The following is a 26,191-nucleotide window of genomic DNA, read 5'->3' as shown; positions in this document are numbered from 1 at the left end:
AATTTCTTATTGTTGTGATTTGTGAAGAAATGTATGTGTCTGTAAGTATGTTTTCGTAGATTAATTGCACACATAATATAAATATTGCTATTGACGCCTATAACGAGTTAAACGAGCTAGCTCTCGAGTTACACGAGGTGATCCGAGTTTGACTCTGAACTCGTTATGTTAACGAGCTGACGCGTTATCGTAATAAGCTGTAACGAATCGACTAGAATTCCACCCCTTCGCAGAGACCGGCGGTTGGTTGGAGCTGGCTGACAAATTTCATAACGACGGAGACTTGGACGGCGACGTGGGCACCGGAGAGAATATCACATGGAAACCAAGTTTCGGCGGAAACCAATGGAAACCACGTGAAATGACGTTTTAAAGTTTCAGAAAAGAAGTTTCACAAGAAATAAAAGATATGGGTTGTTAAAAGTGTGACGTTCTATTAGCATGTGAAATTCTGAGCTCTAAACAATATTTCACTAATGAGGTATGAAAAAACAAAATCATCATTGGTTAGTGTCGGATCAATATTCATGGCTGAATTTGTTCTTTCAAAGCTCGTGAACAGTAATGTGTTTGCACTTGGAATTTTGCATGGCAATACAATATCACGCTCTTATAACATCATGTATTGTTTTCAGGTTTTTCTCAAAACTTTCAAACATGGTTTTCATATTATTATTATTTTTAAAAACTTGATTTTCATGTGATATTCTCTCGTCGTCTCGTGTACGTTGCGTTGACTTAAGACAAACCACACGTACGTATGTGAAGAGAGTCTTCACCACGTAGTGCCGCCCACGAGGCCACCGCAAGCGGCCCTCCTCCAACTGTCGTCCCCCACCTGCCGTCTGTTGCTTCGCCCCAAAATATTAATCCACATTCAACCCGCCGCTCCGACGTGCTCCGTCGCTAAACCTCCGGCCGCATTCTGCACACCCACACCCGAACACACAAAAGAATCAAATCCGTGGCGAACCAATCGCAACTCCCTCGCACTCCCCTCCTCCGACGACGAATGTCGGACCAGAGGACACCGGCCGGCCGGCGGGCGGAGGAGCCAATGGAGGGCGCGTGCGAGATCGCGCGCCTGCCGGAGGAGCTCCTCTCGGCGGCGCTGGCCCGCACGACCCCGCGCGACGCCTGCCGCGCAGCCGCCGTCTCCCCGGCCTTCCGCGCCGCGGCGGGCTCCGACGCCGTCTGGGCAGCCTTCCTGCCCCCCGGCGGCCTCCCGCCGCTCGCCGACGGGGAGCCACAGGGCCCCGCCCTGCCCTCCTCCAAGAAGGAGCTCTTCCTCCGCCTCTCCGCCGGCCCCGCCCTCCTCCAGGACAAGCTCATGGTACGTGCCTGCACGCCATCCCCCAAACTCCTCCAACAGATTCATCCTCGGCCGATCGCTGACCAACTTGGTTGTCCGCGCGCCCGCAGAGCGTGTGGCTGGACAGGGAGACCGGCGCCAAGTGCTACATGCTGTCCGCCAGGAAGCTGTCCATCGTGTGGGTGGACACGCACTGGGCCTGGATCCCACTCGAGGACTCCAGGTCCGTTCGCTCTTCCTTTCCATATCCATAGACTTTTATATAGCTTGTGTGTCTGAACGTTGCTGCCTGGTGATGCCTTTCTTAACTAGGAGTAATTGCAATTGCATTTGATTTTACTGTGTCGTTGCTTCGTGGTGGCACCATTTCGATTGCAATTAATCTGACCATGTTAATTCGCGCAGCCTGCAGCAGTGTAGTAACTGGTAAGATGGTCCTGTGAAGTGTGAACCAAAACCCAGGAAGGGGATTTCGGCATAGTTCCTGGGTAGCAAGTTTTAGAATAAGCACAATGCTTGAAATCAGTTGAAATGTTGGTGGTCTTGAAACTGTTTCAAAGGGACCCAGTTTTGATGTCACTTTCATTTGGATACCGGACTAATGCTCTACATTCCAAAGTCCCGGTTACTTCACACATAAGCGAAATTGGTGCTAGTTTTATATTCCTTACTTTCAAAAAAGCTAAGGGCCTTTTCAAATTTGTTTAAATATGAACTATAGGCAGCACATAGACCACACTTTGTGTAAAGGATGTGACTCCTTGTTCACACTAGAGTTCTTTGAGTATTCTGTGCTGTGAATGTTTCTGTGATATTATCTTGTTCTTATCTGACTGTTTCTATGCTGTTATCTTATCCTTACCTGCCTGCAATTGCATTTGATTTGATTTTGCCGTTGCATTGTGATCTAACTCGATTTCAATTCATTTCGGGGTTAATTGGTGCAATCCACAGCAGTGTAAGTTGTAGGATGGTAGATTAAATTACCCTGTGGATAAAAGCCCAGAATGGGGATTTCGACATGGCTCCTGACTAGCAAATTTTGGAATAATACTTGAAATCGGTTTTTGTTGATCTTCAATGTCTTCGTCTTCTTGACAAGTTGTAACCATATGTTTGCGACAGGTTCTCCGAAGGTGCTGAACTCGTGGATGTTTGCTGGTTCGAGATCCACGGGAAGATACATAGCAAGATGCTCTCCCAAGACACAACCTATGCCGCCTACATGGTCTTCAAGATGGCCGATTATTACTACGGGCTGAATTTTCCTGCTCAGGAGGCATCGGTCAGTTCCGGAGCAACCAACTTGACCCGCGAGGTTTGCCTACAAGCTGGCGAGGCGGACGAGAACACGCATTACGACGAGGGCGACGACGATGAGTACGACGAGGAGGACGAGGACGTCGACGAGTACTATCGGTCGCTGACGAACCGGCGCATAGTTCACGAAGAGAATGTCACGCTCCCTCAGAGAAGAGCCGATGGGTGGATGGAGCTGGAGCTGGGTGAGTTCCTCAACGAGGGGGGCGACGACGGCGAGGTGTCCATCAGCCTGACGGAGACCAAAAGCGGGAAGTGGAAGAGCGGCCTCATCGTGCAGGGCATCGAGATCAGACGTAAGAAATCGGGCTGAGCGGGGCGCTCCCAGGATTCATTCCACTCGCCCGGGTCAAAGCAAATGAATAATAAGGAAAAGCATATCTTCTGTAATGTGTGTTTTTGAACACTTCTCCTTTTGCTGCTAATTCTGCGCACAACTTCTTGTACAGAACTACAGATGACTCATGAGTGACAGACATTTGGTTTGTTATACGATAAATTGATTCAGACGTTGGTGGCGCTTTGGTTTAGCAGCTTTGCATCTGGTTAGGTTGAGATCCTTGTGTCTAGTGGCTGCTTGGCATCTGGTTATGTTGAGATCCTTGTGGCCTGTGGCTGCTTTGCATATGCTTCCTCTTGTCGGCAATGCACAAAAGGTTCTTTTGTGTATCTGCAGAGAGATAGATAAGGTGCCAAAATGCCATGCATTCTCACTCACATCTGGATGCCTTTTTTTCCTGAGAATATGCTAAAGGCATGCGTATCTGTAAGAATAGATGTTACATGTTAGAAAGTTCATGCACTGCTTTTTTCTGGAAAGATCAGGTGGTGTTGATAGCTTTCGTTCTTAATAAGAGTCAGGAAAGATCTTTGTAACAGAATCTCGTGTCACTCACTCTTCTTTGCCCTGGCTGCGAGCATCTAGCTTTCTTCTTCGGCCTTCTGTGAATGATGAAGATTAGAAGAAGATAAAATTGGATTCAAAAAGAAGCACAAGCCTTTTGAGGGTAAAAGTATGTGAAGGAAAGGAACATAAAATTGATTGATTCAAATGAACAAGGCTTGCCAAGGAGTTGGCATGTGAGGAAATTTTATGTGAAAGAAATGAGAGTGCCTGTAGGAAACGGTTTTCTACAAAATCGCATCAGAAGTCGCTCAACTCCCGGGTGTTACCTGAATGGAAATCCGCGGCAAGCTACAAGGCTAGACTTCTCTTGGCTGGTGGCATTGTGCATCCGAAATTCAGCGTGGAAAGTAATAACAGGTTAGGGAAACTCCAATATAGATCATCAAATCGGACACACGAAATGTCCATGGACGCGTTCGCGGACATCGGATAGTGGGGGGCGGCCATTCAACCCTATGCATCAAATGGTCGCCTTTTTTTTGCTATGTCCGAAGCACTAAAAATAATTATATAAATAGCACAATTCATCAAAATAGCATGCAAATATTCAAGTACAATAGTTTAAATATATATATATTATATTTGTTATGACCGGATGTTCAACAAGTTATTCAAATTCATCGATCCCAAATTCAACCATATTTGAGTCACTATCCATAGACGACGGCATTCATCCAGACGGTATGCCCCTTGAGCTTCATCCAACAATGCATCAATGTGAAGGATTTGCCCTCCGCTGTTTGGTACAACTAGTAAACGTGCACGTGAAACGCACGTCTTGACAAATATTAATTTTAATAACCACTATAAATGCTAATAACTACGTTATATAATTGGATGTTGTACATTTTCGCTAAATTTTTAAATATTTTGTTAACTGCAATAACAGTCAAGCACACAATATTGAAGTAGTACTATCTAAAATATATCACACACTAAAATATTACAAATATCTTTCAACACAACATTTTTTTGTTTGAAACAAATGCTTCAATAAATATTTTCAACCATTGTTTAGATCATACATAGTGTTGTGGAAACCCTGCCGGTGCAAGGTTCAAATCATCAAATATCATCAAGTCCAACACATGGATAAAATCGGGTAGCCCATTGGTAGCTGCAAGGTGGACCACCAGATTCCTCTACATGCTTCTTTAGATCCAGAGTCAATCAAAAAGAGAAGTCTTCCGCTGTACATGTAATAGGGCAGTGTAATAGGACAGAAATGTCAACAGTTTACAAATGGGGATAACAATCATATTTAGAATACGTCAATAAAAATTTACAAATGGGCAGTGTAATAGGACAGAAATGCTTATTTGGGATTGATTTAGCACCAGAGAAATTGATTTAACATGATGGGTGGACATTACTATAAACTTAAAATCAATAAGTAGCAAGAGTGCAATCCAAATATCTTTAGAATACGTCACTGAAAATTGCAACTACCTATAACCAATTTATAAAACATGTCAATAAAAATTTGCATGGCTTGCAAGATGTCATGTATAAGCAGTGCAATCTCTCGTTCCATGACCAGAAAATAAGACTGTCGTATGACAGGATTAAGGTAATAAATGGCATAAGTTACTTTGTTAACCATATGGCACAAGGCATACAACAGCATACCTGGTTGACTGTTCGGCCCTTTTCAATACATTGTCAGTGTGCTCCAACGAAATAATTGTTTGTTCTTAAGCTCTGCAGATATACCTCTTCTGTAGCACTCAAGAGAATAAGTTAAAATTAACAGATGGAACGAATATACAGGTAAATAAGCGAGCAGGTGAAAATAAACTATGTACTATAAGCAAGTAAACCAATAAGCAAAACAGAGGGAGAACATCTCTATAATCTTCCCATGAACCTAATGGAATATTTTAAGACATAGTTTCCCTCTTCGTTCATTCAAAAATAAAAATTACTTGCCCTTGGGTTCTAGTTTGGGAGTTGCAAAGAAAATAAGAACATATGTTACATCAAGTTTTCAAATTCAGATAAAGATCAGGTGGTGGTGGACGAATACCAGTAGTAAGATTTATAAGCTGGGGGAAAGGCGGCATGTATTCGCAATCTCCTCGGACCGTCGCGCTAGGCAACTACATATTCGAAAAGATCAAGCTTGACCATACTTTTTAATTAATGATCAAAACCATCCATGCCTCGCAATGTTTATTAATTTCACATAATCATTATTTAAATGCCACACACACACCGTCCATACAAAAGGAGGTGGGAAATAAAATAAAATATGTACTGAACCTTGCAAAATTCAAAAAATCATACTCGGATTGGTACAACAACACATCAAACTATTCCCATGTATTTTTTGTTTGCTAAAAGACTCGAAATATCCTAGATCTGATGCTTGTACAAGTTCGGTTAAAAAATGGTTTGACAAGTGTGCACACTGAAGGTATTTTGACTGCCTAGATTAACAAAAAAATTGGGCGATTTCACAACAACTCACTATAGTACTCCCTCCGTTCCAAATTACTCGTCGTGGTAGTAATTTGGAACGGAGAGAGTACCAAATACTCCCTCCGTTCCTAAATATTTGTCTTTCTAGAGATTTCAGCAAGTGACTACATACGGAGCAAAATGAGTGAATCTATACTCTGAAATATGTCTATATACATCCGTATGTGGTAACCATTTGAGATCTCTAAAAAGACAAATATTTAGGAACGGAGGGAGTACCAGCTCACGGTAGTAGTATACAACAAAAAAATAGTACAAGGACAGAACAGTTGATGGAAGTAGAAATACTATGTAGTACGTCAACTAAAACAGCTGTGAAATAGTTTCATTCGTTTCCACCAAGATCTATTCATATCTGGTTAGCTAACACACAAAATCAAGAAATGTGATGGATAAGGGGGACATCATCTTGGCATGTTCCAAGTTTGGGGGCGCCCAAATTCCATGGGGACACATATGAGGTTTGTATAGTATAGAAAAGGAAGCACCTGCTGGCCTCCATATCAGCCAACTACACAGTGATGACTTGGTTGGCAGCAAGTTGCGTGCTGCTGCATGTAGCTGGATCTGAATTACCTACGTGGAATCAAGATATCTCAGAACTTTATCTTGACGACGACCTCTTGGGCGCAGTCTTTGCACCAGCTTCCCACCCCCCACTCTGTTCGAACGTCGACGCCCGATGTGCAACCTCGCCGTGGCAGCCAAACCATCCCGGCGGCCGCAATGTCTTCTTCACAATATCGTATAGGACCTCTCCAGCACCATGTCTTCCTCCAATCCCTTTTACTCCGCCCCCCTGGTCGCTTGTCCACACCTCATCGCCTGCTGCACGTCGCATGACGACACTTCATCCGCAGCCCTCCATCTCGCGCTCCAGTGTCGCTGTTGTACCTGCAATTCCGCGGGGGTAAGGTTCGGATCATGGGGAAGTAGAGGATTTGAGGGCGACGGCGCGCGGGGAATCCCTAGCATGGTTGTTCGCTCGGGGGAGGTAGAAGAGGACCGCCCTCACATCCGTCAACGGGCAGAGGGCGACCAGCGGCGAGCGGCTCCCGCGGCGAAGGGCGGCTCGGCGGCTAACGGCTGCGGGAGTTTGCGGGGGCGGCGATATGCGCGGTAGGAGGATGTGCGGGCTATGCAATAACATGATCATCAAGTTACAACATTGAGTGTTATTCAATGAATTGGCCATCATGTTGAACAACAAGAGCAAAACCTACAATCTCCATGATTCACGCACCCGGTGGCCACCTTCTTTCCACCCGTGCGATCGCACCTCAATACTTCATGACGGAGTTTGAGATAGTTTACCACAAATGAGATAGACTTCACATTATGATCATAGATCATATGCAAGTTGTAGGAAGCGGAGTGATTTTGCTCATGAAACCAAGAATGCATATTTTGCCAAAAAAAACGCGCCCCCTTGCTTCATGCCAACAAAGTCCGCACTACTGACCAACCGAATACTTTGCCGGGCGTGGTGTCCACCATGGACGGTGTTGACAGGGGCGGAGGATACCTGGCTATGGACGAGTATGGGGGTGATCAATGGTGTCGTAGTTCAAGGCGGACAGGCACGTGGGTGGGGCAGCGAACGTTCAACAAGGCATGTGCGACAGCCGAGGTGGTAGAGCTACGATGTTCAAATGGAATGGCGCGGATATAAAGCAAGGGGGAGGGACGGGGTGAGGGTAAAGGGGTCCAAAAGAGAGGATTTGGGTAGGCCGAGGTGTCGGAGGCCTACGTGGCGGAGGTCCGGACTCCCTCAAACCTTTCACGAGTGGTGACCGGTTTGTGGGATTCTGAAAGCCCGAACGCGTCCACAGACGTTTGAGGCACCACGTTGGATGGAAAAAAATGTTCCAAATGTTAAGATGGTTTGATGATCCCCGTTGAAGTTGCCCTTATATTGTACGGTTTTTCTTCTTATCAACGGCAATGCGGTTCTTCCCTGGTGGCCCAGAGCTAGGGATGGAATTTTAACTCGAAAATCACAAGATAAAGGAGTAGCTCGTGACTCGGCTCAACTCAATTTTGGTGACTAATTTTAACCAACTCGAAAATCACAAGATTGGTGGAGAAATGTATGTCTCTGTAAATATATTTTCGTAGATTAATTGCATACCTAATATCAATATTGCTATTGACGCCTATAATGAGTTAAACGAGCTACCTCTCGAGTTACACGAGTCGAGCCGAATTTGACTCTGAACTCGTTACATTAACGAGTCAAGCCGAGCTCACGTGTTATTGTAATGAGCTGTAACGAGCCGAGCCAACTCGACTAGAATTCCACCCATTCGAAGAGACCACCGGTTGGTTGGAGATGGCTGACAAATTTTACAACCACGGAGAGTTGGACGGCGACGTGGACGCTGGAGAGAATACCACGTTGGAACCAAGTTTCGACGGAAACCAATGAAAACCACATAAAAATGATGTTTTAAAGTTTCAAAAGAAATAAAAAAAATATGGGATGTTAAAAGTATGACGTTGTACTAGCATGTGAAATACTCAGCTTTAAACACATTATCATTAGTGCGGTATGAAAAGACCAAAATCATCATTGAACAGTGTCTGATGGTAAACACCAGCGTTCATTGCTGAATTTGTTCTTTCAAAGCTCGTAAATGGTATTGTGCTTGAACTTGAAATTTCGCATGGCAATAGAACATGGCCCTCTTAACATCATTGCATTGTTTTCAGATTTTTTTTCTTCAAAACATTCAAACATGGTATTTACAAAGTTTTCTTTAAAAAAAACTTGATTTTCATGTGATATTCTCTGGTCTCGTGTACGTTGCGTTGACCTAGACGAGCCAAACGTATGCGAAGAGAGTCTTCGCCACGTAGTGCCAAATTAATCCCAAATTAGTCCACAATCAAACCGCTGCTTCTCCGTCGTGCTTCGTCGCTAAGCCTCCGGCCGCGTTCTCCACACCCACACCCGAACAAATCCGTGGGGACTGCGATCCCCAAACAAGTCGCAACTCTCGGACCAGAAGACACCGGCCGGCCGGCGGACGGACGGAGGAACCCATGGAGGAGGCCTGCGAGATCGCGCGCCTGCCGGAGGAGCTCCTGTCGGCGGCGCTGGCCCGCACGACCCCGCGCGACGCCTGCCGCGCAGCCGCCGTCTCCCCGGCCTTCCGCGCCGCGGCCGACTCCGACGACGTCTGGGCCGGCTTCCTGCCCCCCGGCGGCCTCCCGCCGCTCGCCGACGGGGAGCCGCCGGCCCCCGCCCCGCCCTCGTCCAAGAAGGAGCTCTTCCTCCGCCTCTCCGCCGGCCCCGCCCTCCTCCAGGACAAGCTCGTGGTACGTACCTGCACGCTGACCCCAATCCCCCTAGGTTCCTCGGCCGATCGCTAATCAAAATTGGTGGTCGTGCGCGCGCCCGCAGAGCGTCTGGCTGGACAGGGAGACCGGCGCCAAGTGCTACATGCTGTCCGCCAGGAACCTCTTCATCGTGTGGGGGAACACGCCCGAGTACTGGACCTGGATCCCACTCGAGGACTCTAGGTTCGTTCGCTCTTCCATATCCATACATCCATATAGCTTGTGTGTCTGAATCTGAATGTTGCTGCCTGGTGATGGCACTCTTATCTAATTGCAATTGCATTCGATTTGATTGTGCTGTTGCTTCGCGGTCGCACCATTTCGATTGCAATTAATTTGACCAGGTTAATTCCTGCAACCTGCAACAGTGTAACTGGTAGGATGGTCCTGTCAACCAAAACCCGAAACCCAGAAATGGGATTTCGGCATAGTTCCCGGGTAGTAGCAAGTTTTAGAACAAGCACAATGCTTGAAATCAGTTTTTGGTCATCTTGAAACTGTTTGAAACGGACTAGGTTGAAGTCAGATTCATTTGGATACCGGAATAATGCTCTACATTCCAAAGTCCTGGTTACTTCACACATAAGCGAACTTGGTGCTAGTTTTATATTCCTTACTTTCAAAAGCCAAGGGCCTTTTCAACTTTGTTTATATGAACTATAGGCAGCATAGATCACACTTTGTGTAAAGGATGTGACTGACTCACACTCGAGTATTTTGTGCTGTGAATGTTTCTGTGCTGTTATCTTTTTCTTATCTGACTGTTTCTATGCTGTTATCTTATTCTTATCTGACTGCAACTGCATTTGATTTGATGTTGCTGTTGCATTGTGATCTCACTCGATTGCAATTCATTTCGGGATTAATTGGTGCAATCAGCAGCAGTGTAAGTTGTAGGATGGATGACTAAACTACCCTGTGGATGAAAACCCAGAATGGGGATTTCGACATGGTTCCTGACTAGCAAATTTTGGAATAATGCTTGAAATCGGTTTCCGATGATCCTTCATTTATTTGAAAGAGATTAAATCGCAGTCAGCTCTCAGTTTGAAATCAGAGTACAGCCGTACATGATAAGTCCTTGTTGCTTCACACATAAGCATTTGCTTTTATTTTCATTACTTTCAAAAGCAAAGCGCACGCCCTTTACAACTATAGCCATAAATGACACTTTGCAGAAAGAATACAACTCTACGGTGTACCTTGTTCACTGTAGACTTTTGAGTATTCAGTTTCAGTTCAACTCATGTTGTTGATTGGTTTTCGTCTTCTTTACAAGTTGTAACCATATGTTCGCGACAGGTTCTCCGAAGGTGCTGAACTCGTGAATGTTTGCTGGTTCGAGATCCATGGGAAGATACATGGCAAGATGCTCTCCCAAGGCACAACCTATGCAGCCTACATGGTCTTCAAGATGGACGAAAATTCCTATGGGCTGAATTTTCCTGTCCAGGAGGCATCGGTCAGTTCCGGAGCAACCAACTTGACCCGCAAGGTTTGCCTACAAGCTGACGACGGGGACGAGGACGAGTACGAGTACGTGGAGGAGGAGGATGAGGAGGACGATGAGGAGGAGGAGGATGAGGATGAGGACGACGACGACGAGTACTATCGGGCGCTGACGGACCGGCGCGTAGTATCTCACAAAGAGAATGTCACGTTCCCTCAGAAAAGAGCCGACGGGTGGCTGGAGCTGGAGCTGGGCGAGTTCTTGAACGAGGGGGGCGACGACGGCGAGGTGTCCATCAGCCTGACGGAGACCAAAAGTGGGAGGTGGAAGAGCGGCCTCATCGTGCAGGGCATCGAGATCAGACATAAGAAATCAGGCTGAGCGAGGCGCTCCCAGGATTCATTCAACCCGCCCGGGTCAAAAGTAAATGAATAACGAAAAGCATGTCTTCTGTAATGTGTGTGTTTTTGAACACTTATCCTTTTGCTGCAAATTCTGCGCGCAATTTCTTGTACAGACTATGCTGCGCAGATGAGTTATGAGTGACAGACATTTGGTTTGGAAAGTGTAACTAGAGGCAGTGGCTGCCGTTGTAGGCCTTTGGTTTAGCAGCTTTGCAGCATCTGGTTATGTGAGATCCTTGTGTCTAGTGGCTACTTGGCATCTGGTTACGCTGTTGAGATCCTTGTGGCTTGTGGCTGCTTTGTGCTTTGCATATGCTTCCTCTTGTCGGCAATGCACAAAAGGTTCTTTTGTACGTCTGTACAGAGATAGATAAGGTGCCAAAATGCCATACCTTTCCACTCACATCTGGATGCCTTTGTTTTTTTCTGAGAATATGCTAAAGGCTTGCGTATCTGTAAGAATAGATGTTACATGTTAGAAAGGTCATGCACTGCTTTCCCGCAAAAAAAAAGGGGGGTCATGCACTGCTCTTCTGGGAAAGATCAGGTGGTGTTGATAGCTTTCATTCTTTGGCAAGAGCCAGGAAAGACCTTTGTAATACAGAATCTCCTGTCACTCTCTTCTTTGCCCTGGCTGCGAGCATTTAGTTCTTCTATTTTCCTGCGGCCGACTGTGAATATTAGAAGAAGATAAAATGGAAATTGGATTTAAAAGAAGAACAAGCCTTTGAGGAAAAACCATGTCAAGGAAAGGGGAGTTCCTGCAGGAAGATGGTTTCTATTTCTTCTGGCCGACAGTGTGAAGATTAGAAGAACATAAAATTGATGTTTCAACTGAAGTGAAGAAAAGAAAAGTTGCAGAAAGGCAAAAAAAAAGGAAAAAAGGAATGGGCTGAGAGAGGCTCGAACTCTCGACCTCAGGATCACTCGCATGTTTTAGCTATGAGACCTACGCGCTAGCCAACTGCGCCACCGCCCCATCGTTGTTCACCGCCCATCTCCAACCTCCTTTATCTCACCCAACCAGCACTCCACCATCCATCTTCCCAGACGAACGAGCTTGTGTTGCCGCACAGAACTGGGCCGCAGCACGGCAAGGTGGAGCAAACACCAGCGGTACAAGATTGTTCTCTGTGTGTGTGTGTGTGTTGGTGCATCGAGTGATCGATCGGGCGACATGCCCACATGGGTCCATCGCTCATCCGTCTCCACTTCTCGAGCCTGCCTCCACCAACCACCTTGTCTGAAAACAAGAGAGGCGAAAAAAATGCGTTTTTGTGTAGCCAGGTAGACGTCTAGATTCACTGAACACGGCGGCGAACACGCGGAGCAGCCTGCGTCTCGCAGCCATTTTGGTGACATGCTTTTTCTTGGAAAAGTGTGTGCAAGTCTACGCGTGTAGTCAAAAAAAAAAAAAACTAGTAACACGCACAAGAAAAGTGCCTTGCAAAAAATACTACAGGCCTTTTCAATTCTACAACATACTCCCTCTGTCTCAAAATAAGTGACTCAACTTTATACTGACTAGAATTTGATGTGCAGAAACCATAGACTTACAATAGAATTACTCGCAAAAAAAAATACTTACAATAGAATTATTTCAATGTTGTTGTGGGTGTGGATTGAGACATGGCACAACAACTTGATTATATTTTAGTCAGCCACGTTCCCTTCCCTTGAGAAAAGCCTCGGGTTCCTCTGTCTTCTGCCAATCCGCCTCGTCTCCGGTGGCCTTAGCGTCAGGCGGCGCGGTGGATCCCGGCCCTTGCCGGCGGGAGGGCTCTGTTTTCATATGTTCCTTCGAGTTTTGTTAGGATTTGTGTCCTGCTCGAGAAGACAAGACGGCGGCGACTCCCTAAAGACGGAATAATGTTCTCCCCGTCTAGTCCCCGTCTGAGTGGTGTATCTAGCATCATCGATGGGCGTGTGGAGGTGTGTCTCTGGCGGATCTGTCTTTGTTGGATTTTCTCGGATCTGTTCGTACTTTGTATACGTTCATGTGTCTTTATGTTGGATCCTTCCGATTTACCCGACTCTTAATCGGTGACGGTTGATGTTCTACTGCGCTGGTGCTATGGGGCCTTAGGACGACGACTTCTCAATTGTCTACTACAACAAGTTTTGTCCGGCTCCGGCGAGGGAGGAGCCGTGACGACGGGCGCCTTTCGGCTCGCTTCAGTGTTTATAGTCATCGCTAGGTGGTCTACGGATCTGGATGTAGTTTTTATTTTTATTTTGTGAGAAAATTACCGATCTATTCATCTTCAATCATGGCAGTACAACGAATACCAGAAATAATAGAAATTGGATGTAGTTTTTACTATTTTGAGGGTTCGTTGTACTGCCATGATTGAAGATGAATAGATAGACAATTTTCTCGAAAAAACTTGATTATATATTTTCTTCCGCAAAAATAATAATTGATTATATGTTTCCTCAACTGGCCAACCTCCTTCCTTTAGTCATTAACGTGATTCAAGATGACGATAAAAAACAACAAATCATGCCAATTGAAATATATGGTTTTGGAGAAGTTTGAGCGTGTCTTTCTTTGTGCGGGATCTGACAAGATTTCCGATGGTCAATGCAAGGTGAGCTTGATGCTGGTCTATAGGGCGGGGAAGTACGGAGGCTTGTGGATTTTGGACGTGCGGGCGCTCCGATTGCCTTGGCCATGGTCCGAATGGAGGGAGCTTGATCGGGCCTAGGTTCTATTATGGACGCCTTGCAACAAGGTGGAATGGACCTCTTCTACGCCGCTATGTTGGGCGATGGCCGGATCACCAAGCTTTGGAACTCGTCGTGGCTTCTTGCAGACAAGGCTAAGGCTAGCGATGATGTGCCCCTGATTTCTGACATCTCCACTGGCACGAGCCTCATCGCGCGGGACGCTTTGCATGACTTTGCTGGCGTGCTCGGGAAGATTGACATGGCTCGCTGCCTCTCAATCAACCAATTTCGTGCCCTTTGGGCAAGTCTGGAACAAGTGTAGCTTCGTGATGACATCGCCGACGACATTGTTTGGAAACTGACCGTTAGTGAACACCTACGAGGCTCATTTCCATGGGACGACCGACACCGTCATGGTGCTGGCAGTTTGGGGGCAATTGGGCACCTCCCAAGTGCAAATACTTCGCTTGGCCCGTCCTCAAGAATACAATTTGGAAGGCTACCTGTTTGGAGAGAAGAGGGTGGTTCAACTGCGGTTTATGTCAGCTTTGCAAGAGCGGTCCTGAGTGGGTGGTCCTTGCTCCATATGCGGAAACCTCATGGAAATTCATAGTGCCCCTTTAATGCAGGTTCTTTTCATGGCTTGTGGCAAGGAATAGATGCTGAACATTGGATCGCTTGGTGAGCCGTGGCCTACCACACCAAGCATAGTGTCCACTTTGTGATCAGCATCAGGAGACCATCAACCATATTCTCCCCTCCTTCGTCCTGGTGAGGACAGTTTGTACAACGGTCATCACCGCCCCTGGTCATCCGGTGTGGATACCCACTACTAGCAGCTCCATTGTTGAATGGTGCAATGCATGCCATCGTAACATGGACGCCAAAGATGTGAGAACTTTGTTAGCGCTTGACTTGTGGACACCGTGGAAGCATAGAAATGCCGTGGTCTTTGATGGGGCTACTCCACCGGCAATTGTGATGATACGACAAATTGAGGCGGAAGGAAGAGCATGGAAGATGGCCGGACTCATTAGAGGCAACTATGATGGACTCTTTGATGTGAACAGTAGCTAGCATAGCTTCTATGGATGTTTATGGGTGCGTCTACCGCGTTGTAAAACCTTGTGAACCTTGTAAACCTATGAAGTGCATTCGTGAAGGGTAGATCAATCCATGATAACTTCATGCTCGTGCAATGCACGGCCCGTCGCCTTCACGCACTCAAAGAGGAAGCAGTAATGCTAAAGCTTGATATCTCCAAAGCATTCGATTCGGTTCATTGGCCCTTTCTCTTAGAAGTGCTGCGGACCATGGGTTTTGGCCCTAGATGGCTCGTGTGGGTTTGCGGACTGTTGTCCACATCATCCACGAGGATTATGGTGAATGGCGCCCCGGGACGACCAATCTTCAACAACAAGGGTTTGAGGCAAGGCGCCCCCCCCCCTCTCTGATGCTCTTCATTCTAGTCATGGAACCGCTGCAACGAATTTTTGAGCTGGCCACCTCACGTGGAATTCTAGCCCCGCTAGCAAGAAGAGGGATGAAGCATCGCCTTTCGATGTTCGCTGACGACGTCATGATTTTTCTCAAGCCATTCGACCAAGACTTACAGGCGTGTGCGGCACTTCTTCAGATTTTTGGTGATGCTTCTGGACTGCATGTCAACCTCAACAAAAAGCGCGGCTTTCCCAATCCGCTGCACGCCAGCCACCTGGGAGAGAGTGACTACGACAATTCGATGCCCGATTGGTATCTTTCCTTGCAAGTACCTAGGATTGCCACTCACCATCCGCAAGCAATCTGTAGTTCAGCTTTCGGGACTCGTGGACCAGCTGGCCGCGGCCTTGCCAAGATGGAAGGCAGCCACCATGCCAAAAAGTGGGCGCCTCCTCCCAGTGAAAGCTGTCCTGTGCGCGATCCCGCTCCACGCCATGCTTGCGCTGGACATTCCACAAAAAATGATCGCAGCGATGAACAAAGTCTGTAGGGGCTTCCTATGGTACGCCAAGGCTGAAGCAAGTGGTGGAAAGTGTGCTGTCGCTTGGGAGACAATTTGCACACCTATGTGGGCAGGAGGCCTCGGAATCCCGAACCTTGGCTGGCTAAATACGGCAATGCAGTCGAGGTGGCCATGGCTACAAAGATCGGACCCAACCAGGTCATGGGCGGAATTCAACATCTCGGTACCAAAGGAATCATGGCAACTGTATAGAGCCGCTTCCATGTCGAAAATCGGAAACGGGCGGAACACGTTATTTTGGGAAGACAGATGGCTGCAGGGACAACGGATTCAGGAGCTTGCGCCAAACTTATATAGCCGAGTCAGGCGCAAGGTGCGCGCCACGCGAACAGTACATCAAGCACTCGAAGAGAATGCATGGGCTACAGACTTAGGGCCTGACCTTGACCAAAACTTGCTTCGGGACTACTTCACTCTCTGGAATGCGGTCTCCGGGGAAGTTCTTCATGAGGGCCAGGAAGATACTATCACTTGGGCTTGGGAGCAAGACGGCCGACACTCGACCAAATCAGCTTACGCAGCGAAGTTCTGGGGCCGAGAGGTGGCCCCAACAGCAACTTTCACGTGGAAGTCCAAAGCCCCCCTACAATGTCGCTTCTTCGCTTGGCTAGCCCTACGAAACAGGTGCTGGACTTCAGACCGCCTGGCCCGGAGGGGCCTTGATCACCAGGAGGCGTGCCCGTACTGCGATCAGGGAGAGGAAACGATAAACCATCTTCTCATGGATTGCGTGTTCACGTGGCAGGTTTGGACGACGGTTTGCGGTGCCCTAGGCAAGGCTGACTGGGTGCCGGCGAGGGGCGAGAGGCTTCAGGATTGGTGCCACAGCAAGACAGGCATAGGACATGCCGGGAAGGATGCCAGAGCGTTAGTGATCCTGGTTCTATGGGAGGTTTGGAAACACCGGAACGCGATTGTATTCGATGGGGTCCAGCCATCCCTGCAACTTGTAATCAGTAGGATAGAAGCCGAAGGGAGGATGTGGAAGCAGGCCGGCCTCATCAAAGGGGACGTAGCCCCCTTCCTGGGTGCGTTATTCGTGTGGGCTAACGCGAGTAGGTAGATTTGCGTATGTATCGGTGGAGTTGGGTTTGCATATTTGTAACTCCAACGTGGAGGGGCTCTTCCCCCTTGTTTCCCCCCTTTAATAGATAGTACGCACGCTCGTGCGTATTCGAGAAAAAAAAGAGTTTTTTCAATATGTATGGTTGTTTTTTCAAAATGCAGTCGTGGTTCTTCACTTGACCGCCCGCCTGAACACGTCACCTCCACAGGAGATCCAAGAGGATGGCTATGTCACTGCTGATGCCTCTCTCCTGAGACTTGTCACTGCTGATGTAAACACGCGCGATTAGGCACTCGGTTCAGAAGTTGAGATGCTAGTTTGGCTAATATAAGTGGTGTCTGATGCTCTGAAAATTGTAAAGTCTCGTGGAGCCGTGGAGGACCGGTGGCGAGCGACGCGAAGTGGGTCGGCTCCACGTCTCCCATCAGGAAACGAATTTAAGCCGGAGGGGACAAGTTTCCAATCCGTCCATCCTCTAATCCCGTAGCAGCCAGCGTAGCCGCCCCCACCTGCTCTCCTCTGCTCCGGGATCAATCTACCCCGGCCGTCGACCTAGGGTTTTGTGCAGGCCATGGCGCGGAAGATGCTCAAGGACGGGGAGGCGCCCGTCGTCGCCGACGACGGCGGGAGCTACGACTACGACCTCTTCGTCATCGGCGCCGGCAGCGGCGGCGTCCGCGGCTCCCGCACAGCCGCCGGCTTCGGGGCCAAGGTCTGCGCCCCCCTCCGCCTGCTTGTTTCCCCTCCCCACCCCCCAACATCCTGCGGTTTATCAGGAAATTGGAACTATTGAGCGGAGATTCGGTTGGTTGAAATTCTGAGGTGATTTTCGTGCAGGTTGCGATCTGCGAGCTCCCGTTCCACCCCATCAGCTCCGAGTGGCTGGGAGGCCACGGCGGAACGTAAGCACAATCCCGATTACTTCCCTTCTCTGCACTTATGTTGCTGGAATTACCTTCTGAATCTATCTACGCGTGCTCGCTGCATTTTAGGTGCGTGATACGTGGCTGCGTCCCGAAGAAGATACTCGTCTACGGGGCATCTTTCCGGGGGGAATTCGATGTAAGTGGCCTTATGCAAGCTAGCTGTTGTTGTCCTGTCAAGTAGGAGTATTATGTTAAAAAATAAACATTATTCCTTCCCGGTTGACCAAACTGTCAGACTGTTGCTTGCTGCACAACCTCCACCCTTAAGCTGTACCCAACTATTGTAAATCCTATACTTCTTTTATTCTACAGCTTGTAATCTGCATTGGGAGCAGTGTTCTGGTGTGCTCATTTTCATAACCCGTGTGTTACGAGTGCAGGACGCCAAGCAATTCGGGTGGGAGATCAACGGGGACATCAACTACAACTGGAAAAAGTTGCTGGAAAACAAGGTCAGGCACATACACCTTGGCTTAGCACATTCATTGTTCATACTGGGCACTAGTATAGGTGCCTGTGACCCAAGATCATGATTCTTTGTCCTGCAGACTCAAGAGATTGTGAGATTAAATGGAGTGTACAAGAGAATCCTTGGTGGTTCTGGTGTGACCATGATTGAAGGGGCAGGAAGTATAGTTGATGCTCATACTGTCGAAGTCACCCAACCAGACGGTTCAAAGCAAAGGCACACGACCAAGCACATATTGATTGCAACTGGTAGCCGGGCAACTCTGGTCAACATTCCTGGAAAGGTTTGGGAAGTTCCCCTTGAGAAATTTTTATGTTACTTGTATTACTGGGTGATGTTAGTGCTAACATGTTTCCTTAGCTCCTTGGGTGTTCCTCTGCCCGTGTCTGCTTTCAGAATGTTTTAGTTTTCTCCCATGTGAATGTGATTTACTCATTGTGATTCTATTGCCTTAGTGCTTCACATGAATAACTCTTTCAGTTTGGAACACACTTAGTTAGTCATCTTTCACCTGCCTTTGGGTTATTAAGGAAGCAAAGTATTACATTTCACTGTTTTCTGTATTCCTCTTGATCATTCTGACCTACACCAATGGGGATATTCAATTACAGGAGCTGGCTATTACTTCAGATGAGGCTTTAAGTTTGGAGGAGCTACCGAAACGCGCCTTGATTCTTGGTGGCGGGTATGTTTCTAGATTTATGTGATACATTCTGACATACTGTTATTATTTTTATTACCAATTCTTCCTAACCAACTTTTTTCCTCTGGCGCGTCATTGCAGATATATTGCTGTTGAATTTGCTTCAATCTGGAAAGGGTTGGGTGCTGAAGTAGATCTATTTTATAGGAAAGAGCTTCCTCTAAGGTATGTAGGTGCTGTCAACACGGAGACTGCACAAAATTTCTGGTCATTTACCCAAATTATATACTGCACAATTCAGAAGCATTTTCATGTAGTTTGTGTGGTTGGAGATGTCGTGTCACACTATCATGTGCTTGAAGTTGCTAGTATCCATTTTTTCTTACCGAAGCGTCACTTATTTTCTTCTGGTACTCTGCCTAGTTTCCTTGGCCATCATGATGTTCCACTCTGCAAATGAAAGTAAGACTCCACCCAAGCAATATGTTTGTGTGGTTTTGCATTATACTGAAAAGCGGATGGTGTGATTTTTAGCTTTTCCAAAGTAGTGACTGACATTGTTCAAAAAGTTTGAAGCCTGTTATGTGCACGACTGCATTAGACAGTACCTAAATATAAAAGATAATTGTTTAAATAGGAAAGAGATAAGATTCGAGTTAGAGATCGGATTGGTATCATTTAAGTTGTTACTTAGGGGTCAAGTAGTCCTCCTATCCTATATAAGGGACAACATATGTACCCATAATCAGTGGCAATAAGAGAACAGCTTATCAATCTATTATCTCCCTTATTCATCATCCGAAGCCTATGTTCTACCCCCCAATCCCCTCCAGCGTGACGTTTGGACTTCTTCATGCCAGTGGTTGCCCAGGTTGTTGCAGACTCTAGTAGAGCCTGACCCTTTACCCTATTCAGAATTTGACAACAAGTCCGCGTAAAATGGAAATTCTGTCATTGGCATTTAGCATTTTAAATTTCTATGTATTTCACATTGTGGAATTCTCTAAAAATTAGTATTCGACTGAAAGGTGAATGTAACATTACACTGCCACTTGCAGAGGTTTTGATGATGAGATGAGAACAGTTGTTGCAAGTAACCTTGAGGGAAGGGGAATCAGATTGCATCCGGGGACCAATTTGACTGAGGTGATTTATGCTAAATTTATGAAGTTCAGTTTGCATTCCTCGTGTTCAGGCTGGAGTTTGTTTTGACCAATTTCATTCATGTTAACCAGTTGAGTAAAACGGCCGATGGCATTAAAGTTGTGACAGATAAAGGGGATGAGCTCATTGCAGATGTTGTTCTTTTTGCTACAGGTAATTACCATGTTTTGTTTGTTTGTTTTGAGACTAAGTTTATCTGTTCCATTTAAGCATTGTTCACATCATGCAATCAATAAAGGGACAACCCGACACCTCCTGGTTACTTGTGTCTGTAGAGCAAAAAATTATACTGTATTCTGAAACTTGTACTGATTTATATTTTAAAAAGATACCTATCCACTTATTTGTTTGTCACGTATTAATCTGTTGTGGTTGGATGTGGAAGAATCAGACACTACTGGTTTCCTTGCTCTGTTTAGAATGTACTCCCTCTGTCCCATAATAGAAGAACGTTTTCCAAGCTAAAACAGTTTGAAAAACGTTCTTATATTATGGGACGGAGGGAGTAATATTTATCGTAAATTTTATTTTGCATTGAATATGCAAGTTCAGAATTATTCTTATGCCTGGTTTTTAACTTGTGCAGGTCGTGCGCCGAACTCCAATAGGCTGAACTTGGAAGCTGTTGGTGTTGAGGTTGATCAAATAGGAGCCATCAAGGTCTATCTTCTTTCTTTATTTGAAATTTACTTCTCATATTTCTGTTTCTGCCCTGACAAACCCACTTGTGAACTCGGGTCTGTGTCCATATTATGCACTGGGCTTGCCATTAATTTCTGCATTGTATACTCTTGGCAATCTGAAACGATATTTACTTCTCATATTTCTCTCTCTACCCTGACAAACCCACCTGTGAACTTGGGTCTGTGTCCGTATTCTGCACTTCAGTTATGCTATTAATTTATGCATTGTGTGCTTCAGGCATTCTGAAAATACGATTTGTTAATTTTGACTTCACGTCTGTTTAGGTTGATTGGGTCTGTGTCCACATTATGCACTGGATTTGCTATTAATTTCTGGATAGTATATAGTTTCGGCACCCTGAATAATATAGTTGTTAATTTTGGCATCATGTCTGTTTAGGTTGATGAATACTCCCGTACATCAGTTCCAAGTATATGGGCCGTGGGTGATGTAACAAATCGGATTAACCTAACACCTGTTGCTCTGATGGAGGCTACTTGCTTCGCTGTAAGTGATAACTGTTGTTTGTAATCCCTTCGCAGTAACTTGTTCTGGTCGTTCTGCTTGTAGTCTTTGTTTTTTAAATCAGCACTATTTATTCTTCCCTATCTTTTTCGTTGCAGAAAACTGTGTTTGGTGGCCAGACAGTTAAGCCTGATTATAAAGATGTACCTTGTGCTGTTTTCTGGTAAGTAGTTACCTTAATTTAGTTGAAATTACTTAGTTTATACTTAGGTTTAGCAATTAGTTTCAAGCTTTTCTCTGAGAAACATGTGGTTCCGAACTTTGTTCGTGTCACTACAGTGAGAGAGTAGAATGACAGGATAGCTCCTTTTGTGTCAATGAAACGTGCTGTCATTTACCCCTGAAAACCTCTGCTAGACTACCACTAGCTTCTGTGTTTTCTGAAATGTGCTACTTTATTGCACTATCATCCCCTCAGTGTTATAGTGTGAGAATATGTTTTTGTCAAATTAGCATCCCACCACTATCTGTCGTCGGTCTGAGCGAACAAGAGGCTTTGGCGGAAACCAAGAATGATCTTCTTATTTACACATCAAGTTTCAACCCAATGAAGAACAGCATATCCAAGTAAGCATCTCAGTGTTTTCACTGGTTTGTGCACCACTGCACTCTATCAACATTCTGTTTGATACTAAGTTCCTTGTTCTCGTGGGGAAGGTTTCTGATTTTGCATTTGTTCTTATCTTAAAGACGCGTGGAGAAGTCTACCATGAAACTGGTGGTTGATGCTGAGACCGATAAGGTACTTGGTGCAGCCATGTGTGGACCAGATGCAGCTGAAATTATGCAGGTATAAGCATTTGTGGAATTCCCGTGCTCTTTTTATTAAGATGATTTTTTTTTTGCTGTTATCCATTCGATGTATTCTATACCTGAGCTTGTAAACGACACAAAATGCAGGGCATTGCTGTTGCGCTCAAGGCTGGAGCTACCAAGGCGACCTTCGACAGCACCGTAAGTTGAAAGAGATTGCCACCACATTACGACAGAGTTTCGGGTCTCATTGTTTTTTCAGGTTATAACAATGGTACCACGTTGGCTGGCTTTGCAGGTCGGGATCCACCCTTCTGCCGCGGAGGAGTTTGTGACGATGCGGACCTTGACCAGGCGCGTGAGCCCGCCATCCAAGCCGAAGACGAACTTGTAAGCAAGATCCGTGCAATGTTTTGGACCAAAATTATACCGGTGTGGCGAAGGGAACTGTGTACACGTAGATGCTTGTTTCAGTTCGCGAGCCCTGCTGCGCTTGGCATTTGACCTGAAAGGGTGATACGGTGTATTTGATGGTAGAAATAAGTTTGTGTGGAACAGTTTGTACAGAAATCGTGGGTATTGTCATGATTTCCAACCCAAATAAGCCCTTGAAGTTGAAATACTTCCCCATTTAGCCTGCATGTCATGCCAGTACCTTTTTTTGAGGGGTATGTCATGGCAGTCCCTGAATATTATAGGCTGCTCATGTGCCTTCAGGTTCCTGTCTCCAAGTTTTTTTTTTTTGAGAAACTGTCCAAGTTTTGCTGTTTGTTCAAGTTGGCTCTGTCTGGGCCTTGGCCTGCAGGCCTGGGCCCTACAAAGCTGCTGAGGTAGATAGGTACAACCCACAGGCCAGCAGTTGCTCAATAAAAAAACCCGCAGGCAGCATGATGAGGCCCTGTTTAGAAAGAATGGCGGGTACTAAAAGGAAGTTGACATGAACGAAAGAGTTAATTCTAAAAAAAAGAGAATGAAAAGTGACAGTCCAATTTCTCTGCGAGGCCGCTCCAGTGCCTGCCAGGGTCACATATCCACACCAGCCATCCATCCAATCCTGTGCCATCAGCACTGCTGCACTAGTGCAAGTTTTGCTATTCGGGTAGAAAATGTACAGATTTTTCGCACCCCCTTGTTCCACACAAGGCTTACTATTAGTTCATGGAAATGGTCCTCAGTAGGAGTAGTAGTAGCACCACAATAGTCCCTCGTGTTTTCTCGCTGTCCCTCTCCCTGTACGTATATGCATAAAAGTAGACCAAAACCTTCTCGCTGGGCACAAATTCTTAGGCTGGTCATAGTGGGAAGTAACTTAGACTAGTAACATGTCTATGTTACTACCTCTATAGTGCATAGTACTCCCTCCGTCCGAAAATACTTGTCATCAAAGTGAATAAAAGGGGATATATCTAGATGTATTTAGTTCTAGATACATCCATTTTCGTCTATTTTGATGACAAGTATTTTCGGACGGAGGGAGTATCATAGATTAGTATCATAGGTGGTCTCATTTATTGCCATGCATGACACATAGTAGCACCACATTTATTATGTTACGGTATCTACCTATGTTACTATAACCATCTCTCTCTTCTTTAATTGCCTGCCACATAAGCATGTTTGCGAGTTTCAAGTACATGATACTACTTATGTTACCCCCATTATGGCCAGCCTTACTCTACAACCGACCGATCATTGGTGCCGCCTTCAATTCCACCTGCAACGGAGCAGAAGATTACCTTGAGCGGCAGCGGCAGCAGCATTGCAGAGTCATGCTGACCTCGGGTCGGCTCGGCTCTCCCGGCTGCGACCGAGGCTGCGCATCAATGCGCGCCTGCCTGCCTCTGCCTCTGCCCCAGTGCATGCCGGAGCCACACCGCCCAATCCCGCTCCTCCGCCTCACCGCCCGAGCCCATCAACCGAGGAAAATATCAGGTGCTAGTTTAGGTGCTCCAAGAGCTTCTCGGCCATTGGATCTGAAATCCAACGGTCATCTACAGATGCGCTGGACCCGATTTGCAATACCAAATTTCTAGGGATGTTCTTTGAATAAAAGCGTGAGCTCTCTCCTCGGCCTTCGGATCTCAGATCTAACGGTTGAAAAGCTCCTGGAGCACCTGATCTTAGGTGCTCCCGTAGCACCAGATATCCTCCCATCAACCTGCCATGAGTGTACCGTGGAAAAGAATATCGGCATCAATGCCCGCGTCTGGACGCCGCACGACCCAATCCCGTGCCGGCATCCATCCATCTGCCTTCGCTGCGCTGCACACACCACACGGTTAAGTACGCAGGCAGGGGAGGACCGGAGGAGGAGTAAAACTTGACGCGGTTTCGGTGCTTGCAACCTCTGCCCATCTCTTCCCTGGTACTCTCCATTGGTTTGTTGGCTTGGCCTGGCTAGGTTCCATACGTCAATGCAATGCAGAGTGCGAGTACAGTCTCACGCGGCTTCGGTGCATGCAACCACCTCTGCTCGCCTCCTCCGATCCCTGGGACTAGTACTATTATGGGAGTACTCCTGTGTAGTACTCCCTCCGTTCCAAATTACTCGTCGCAGAAATGGATGCATCTAGAACTAAAATACATCTAGATACATCCATACCTGCGACAAGTAATTCGAACGGAGGGAGTACTTGCACCAGTACTCTCCCCTAGTTTGTTGGCTTGGCTTGGGGGAGTGCAAGGATTAACCCATTTTGGAAAATACATTTCTAAATGCCAAGAATACCTGAAAAAAATTGCACAAGTATGCCTTCATGTTCCATGTGCGTCTATAAAGTTTCACGGAAAAATAACTTTTTTTACGGCTTGTGTAAAAAAAACAAAAAAAATTGTGTCGTGGAACACTATTTAGAAGCACAGAAATTTGTTCTTTTTACGGTGACAGAACAAAATTATTTTTTTCTTTCACAAAACTCTATGCCACGTACTCACATTCGCGAACATGTATGTGTGATTTTTTTTGACATTTTAGAACGTGCTTTTTTTTTTGCTAACCACATGTCCCATGCGGTATTTTAGAACGTGCTTAAAATGGATTTTTTGAAAAATGGGTGTATATGCCAATGGTTGCACGGGGTGCCCTCTCCTTGGCTTGGTCCCATGCATCAATGTATGAACGAGCGTGTCTTTTTCATGCATGGTGGCATTTGTCGCGTCGCGTGCATTTATCATGATCTGACGCCCAAGTCAAACGCAACGTACGGGACACGCACACAGTACACCACACCACACCAAACGAAACGAAACGAGCCAAGCACGCGGGCTTGACTTTGCATGGAAGTTACGCATGTCGTGTTCGTGATGAGGTTGCTGGCTATTATTGGCCCTCTCCCTCTTGGTCGATCCTCCGTCCGTCCTTGCCTAGCTGGCTACAAACTACCGGCCTACATACAGATGAGATGAGCTAGTCAACCGGCGTTAATATGGTCTCTGCGATTAGCTCGAGCGCCCAATAATTTGCTAGCAACTGGATGGTCGATCGACAAGGTACGTACACCCCAGATCGGTCACCAGCTACCTACAGATCGGCATGAACGTACGGGTCGACAGACAAGCACACGGACAGACAGACGCAACCAATGCCCTTCAAACTTGAATGATTGCATGCATGCCAATATATGGAGTGTATATGACCATGCATTACGACTCCAAAAGCTGGCCCGGCCCTGCCTCGCCTCTCGTGGATAGTGGCAGATCGGTCGATGCGTTGCGCCGAGCAATGCCATCAATGCGCGCGCTGGAACAAGACCTAGCTTAGCTAGAGCAGCGGCTACCTGCCCCGGAGGCCCGGACCAAGTTGCAAGCAAGGAAAGAAGATCGTTGGGAGCACAAGGCACAATCCCGCAAGTACAAGCCAAGCGCGTGCTTGCACCGGCCGGAGATGAGGAAAAGGCATCGCAACCGCCGGTTGGCCGGGCGGACAGCGCCGCGAGGCCGACCTTTTCCGGCCGCCCATGCATGTTGCGGTTCCGCCGCCAAGCCAACGGTCCGGCATTGATCACCACCGCCGCGCTCCTCACCAAGCAACGCCCAGGACGGCTCGGGGATGC

General features: G+C 46.7%; 3 protein-coding genes across 3 annotated transcripts; all 3 read left to right on the top strand.

The window, feature by feature from the left end:
- The first annotated feature begins 876 nt into the window (after window positions 1-876).
- On the top strand, window positions 877-3,131 carry LOC123146099 (putative F-box protein PP2-B12). The gene is made up of 3 exons (XM_044565684.1): window positions 877-1,333; window positions 1,423-1,535; window positions 2,438-3,131. Exons 1-3 carry the CDS (start codon window positions 1,013-1,015, stop codon window positions 2,943-2,945), a joined length of 942 nt encoding a protein of 313 aa, XP_044421619.1. The 5' UTR covers window positions 877-1,012; the 3' UTR covers window positions 2,946-3,131.
- A 5,753-nt stretch (window positions 3,132-8,884) lies between these two features.
- LOC123146097 (F-box protein PP2-B11) lies at window positions 8,885-11,466 on the top strand. Its single transcript, XM_044565683.1, has 3 exons — window positions 8,885-9,341; window positions 9,427-9,545; window positions 10,665-11,466. Exons 1-3 carry the CDS (start codon window positions 9,066-9,068, stop codon window positions 11,191-11,193), a joined length of 924 nt encoding a protein of 307 aa, XP_044421618.1. The 5' UTR covers window positions 8,885-9,065; the 3' UTR covers window positions 11,194-11,466.
- A 5,889-nt stretch (window positions 11,467-17,355) lies between these two features.
- Window positions 17,356-22,773, top strand: LOC123146096 (glutathione reductase, cytosolic). Its single transcript, XM_044565682.1, has 16 exons — window positions 17,356-17,687; window positions 17,813-17,877; window positions 17,968-18,037; window positions 18,282-18,353; window positions 18,450-18,653; window positions 18,982-19,055; window positions 19,155-19,238; window positions 20,072-20,159; window positions 20,249-20,330; window positions 20,764-20,837; window positions 21,261-21,368; window positions 21,485-21,549; window positions 21,840-21,953; window positions 22,077-22,176; window positions 22,287-22,340; window positions 22,438-22,773. The coding sequence occupies exons 1-16, from the start codon at window positions 17,547-17,549 to the stop codon at window positions 22,531-22,533; spliced, it is 1,491 nt and encodes a 496-aa protein (XP_044421617.1). The 5' UTR covers window positions 17,356-17,546; the 3' UTR covers window positions 22,534-22,773.
- The last annotated feature ends 3,418 nt before the right edge of the window (window positions 22,774-26,191 follow it).

Source organism: Triticum aestivum, chromosome 6D (assembly GCF_018294505.1).
Source record: "Triticum aestivum cultivar Chinese Spring chromosome 6D, IWGSC CS RefSeq v2.1, whole genome shotgun sequence".
Taxonomy (NCBI): Eukaryota; Viridiplantae; Streptophyta; class Magnoliopsida; order Poales; family Poaceae; genus Triticum; species Triticum aestivum.
Note: the sequence above shows the minus strand (reverse complement) of the source record. Positions and strands in the feature narration are given on the sequence as shown.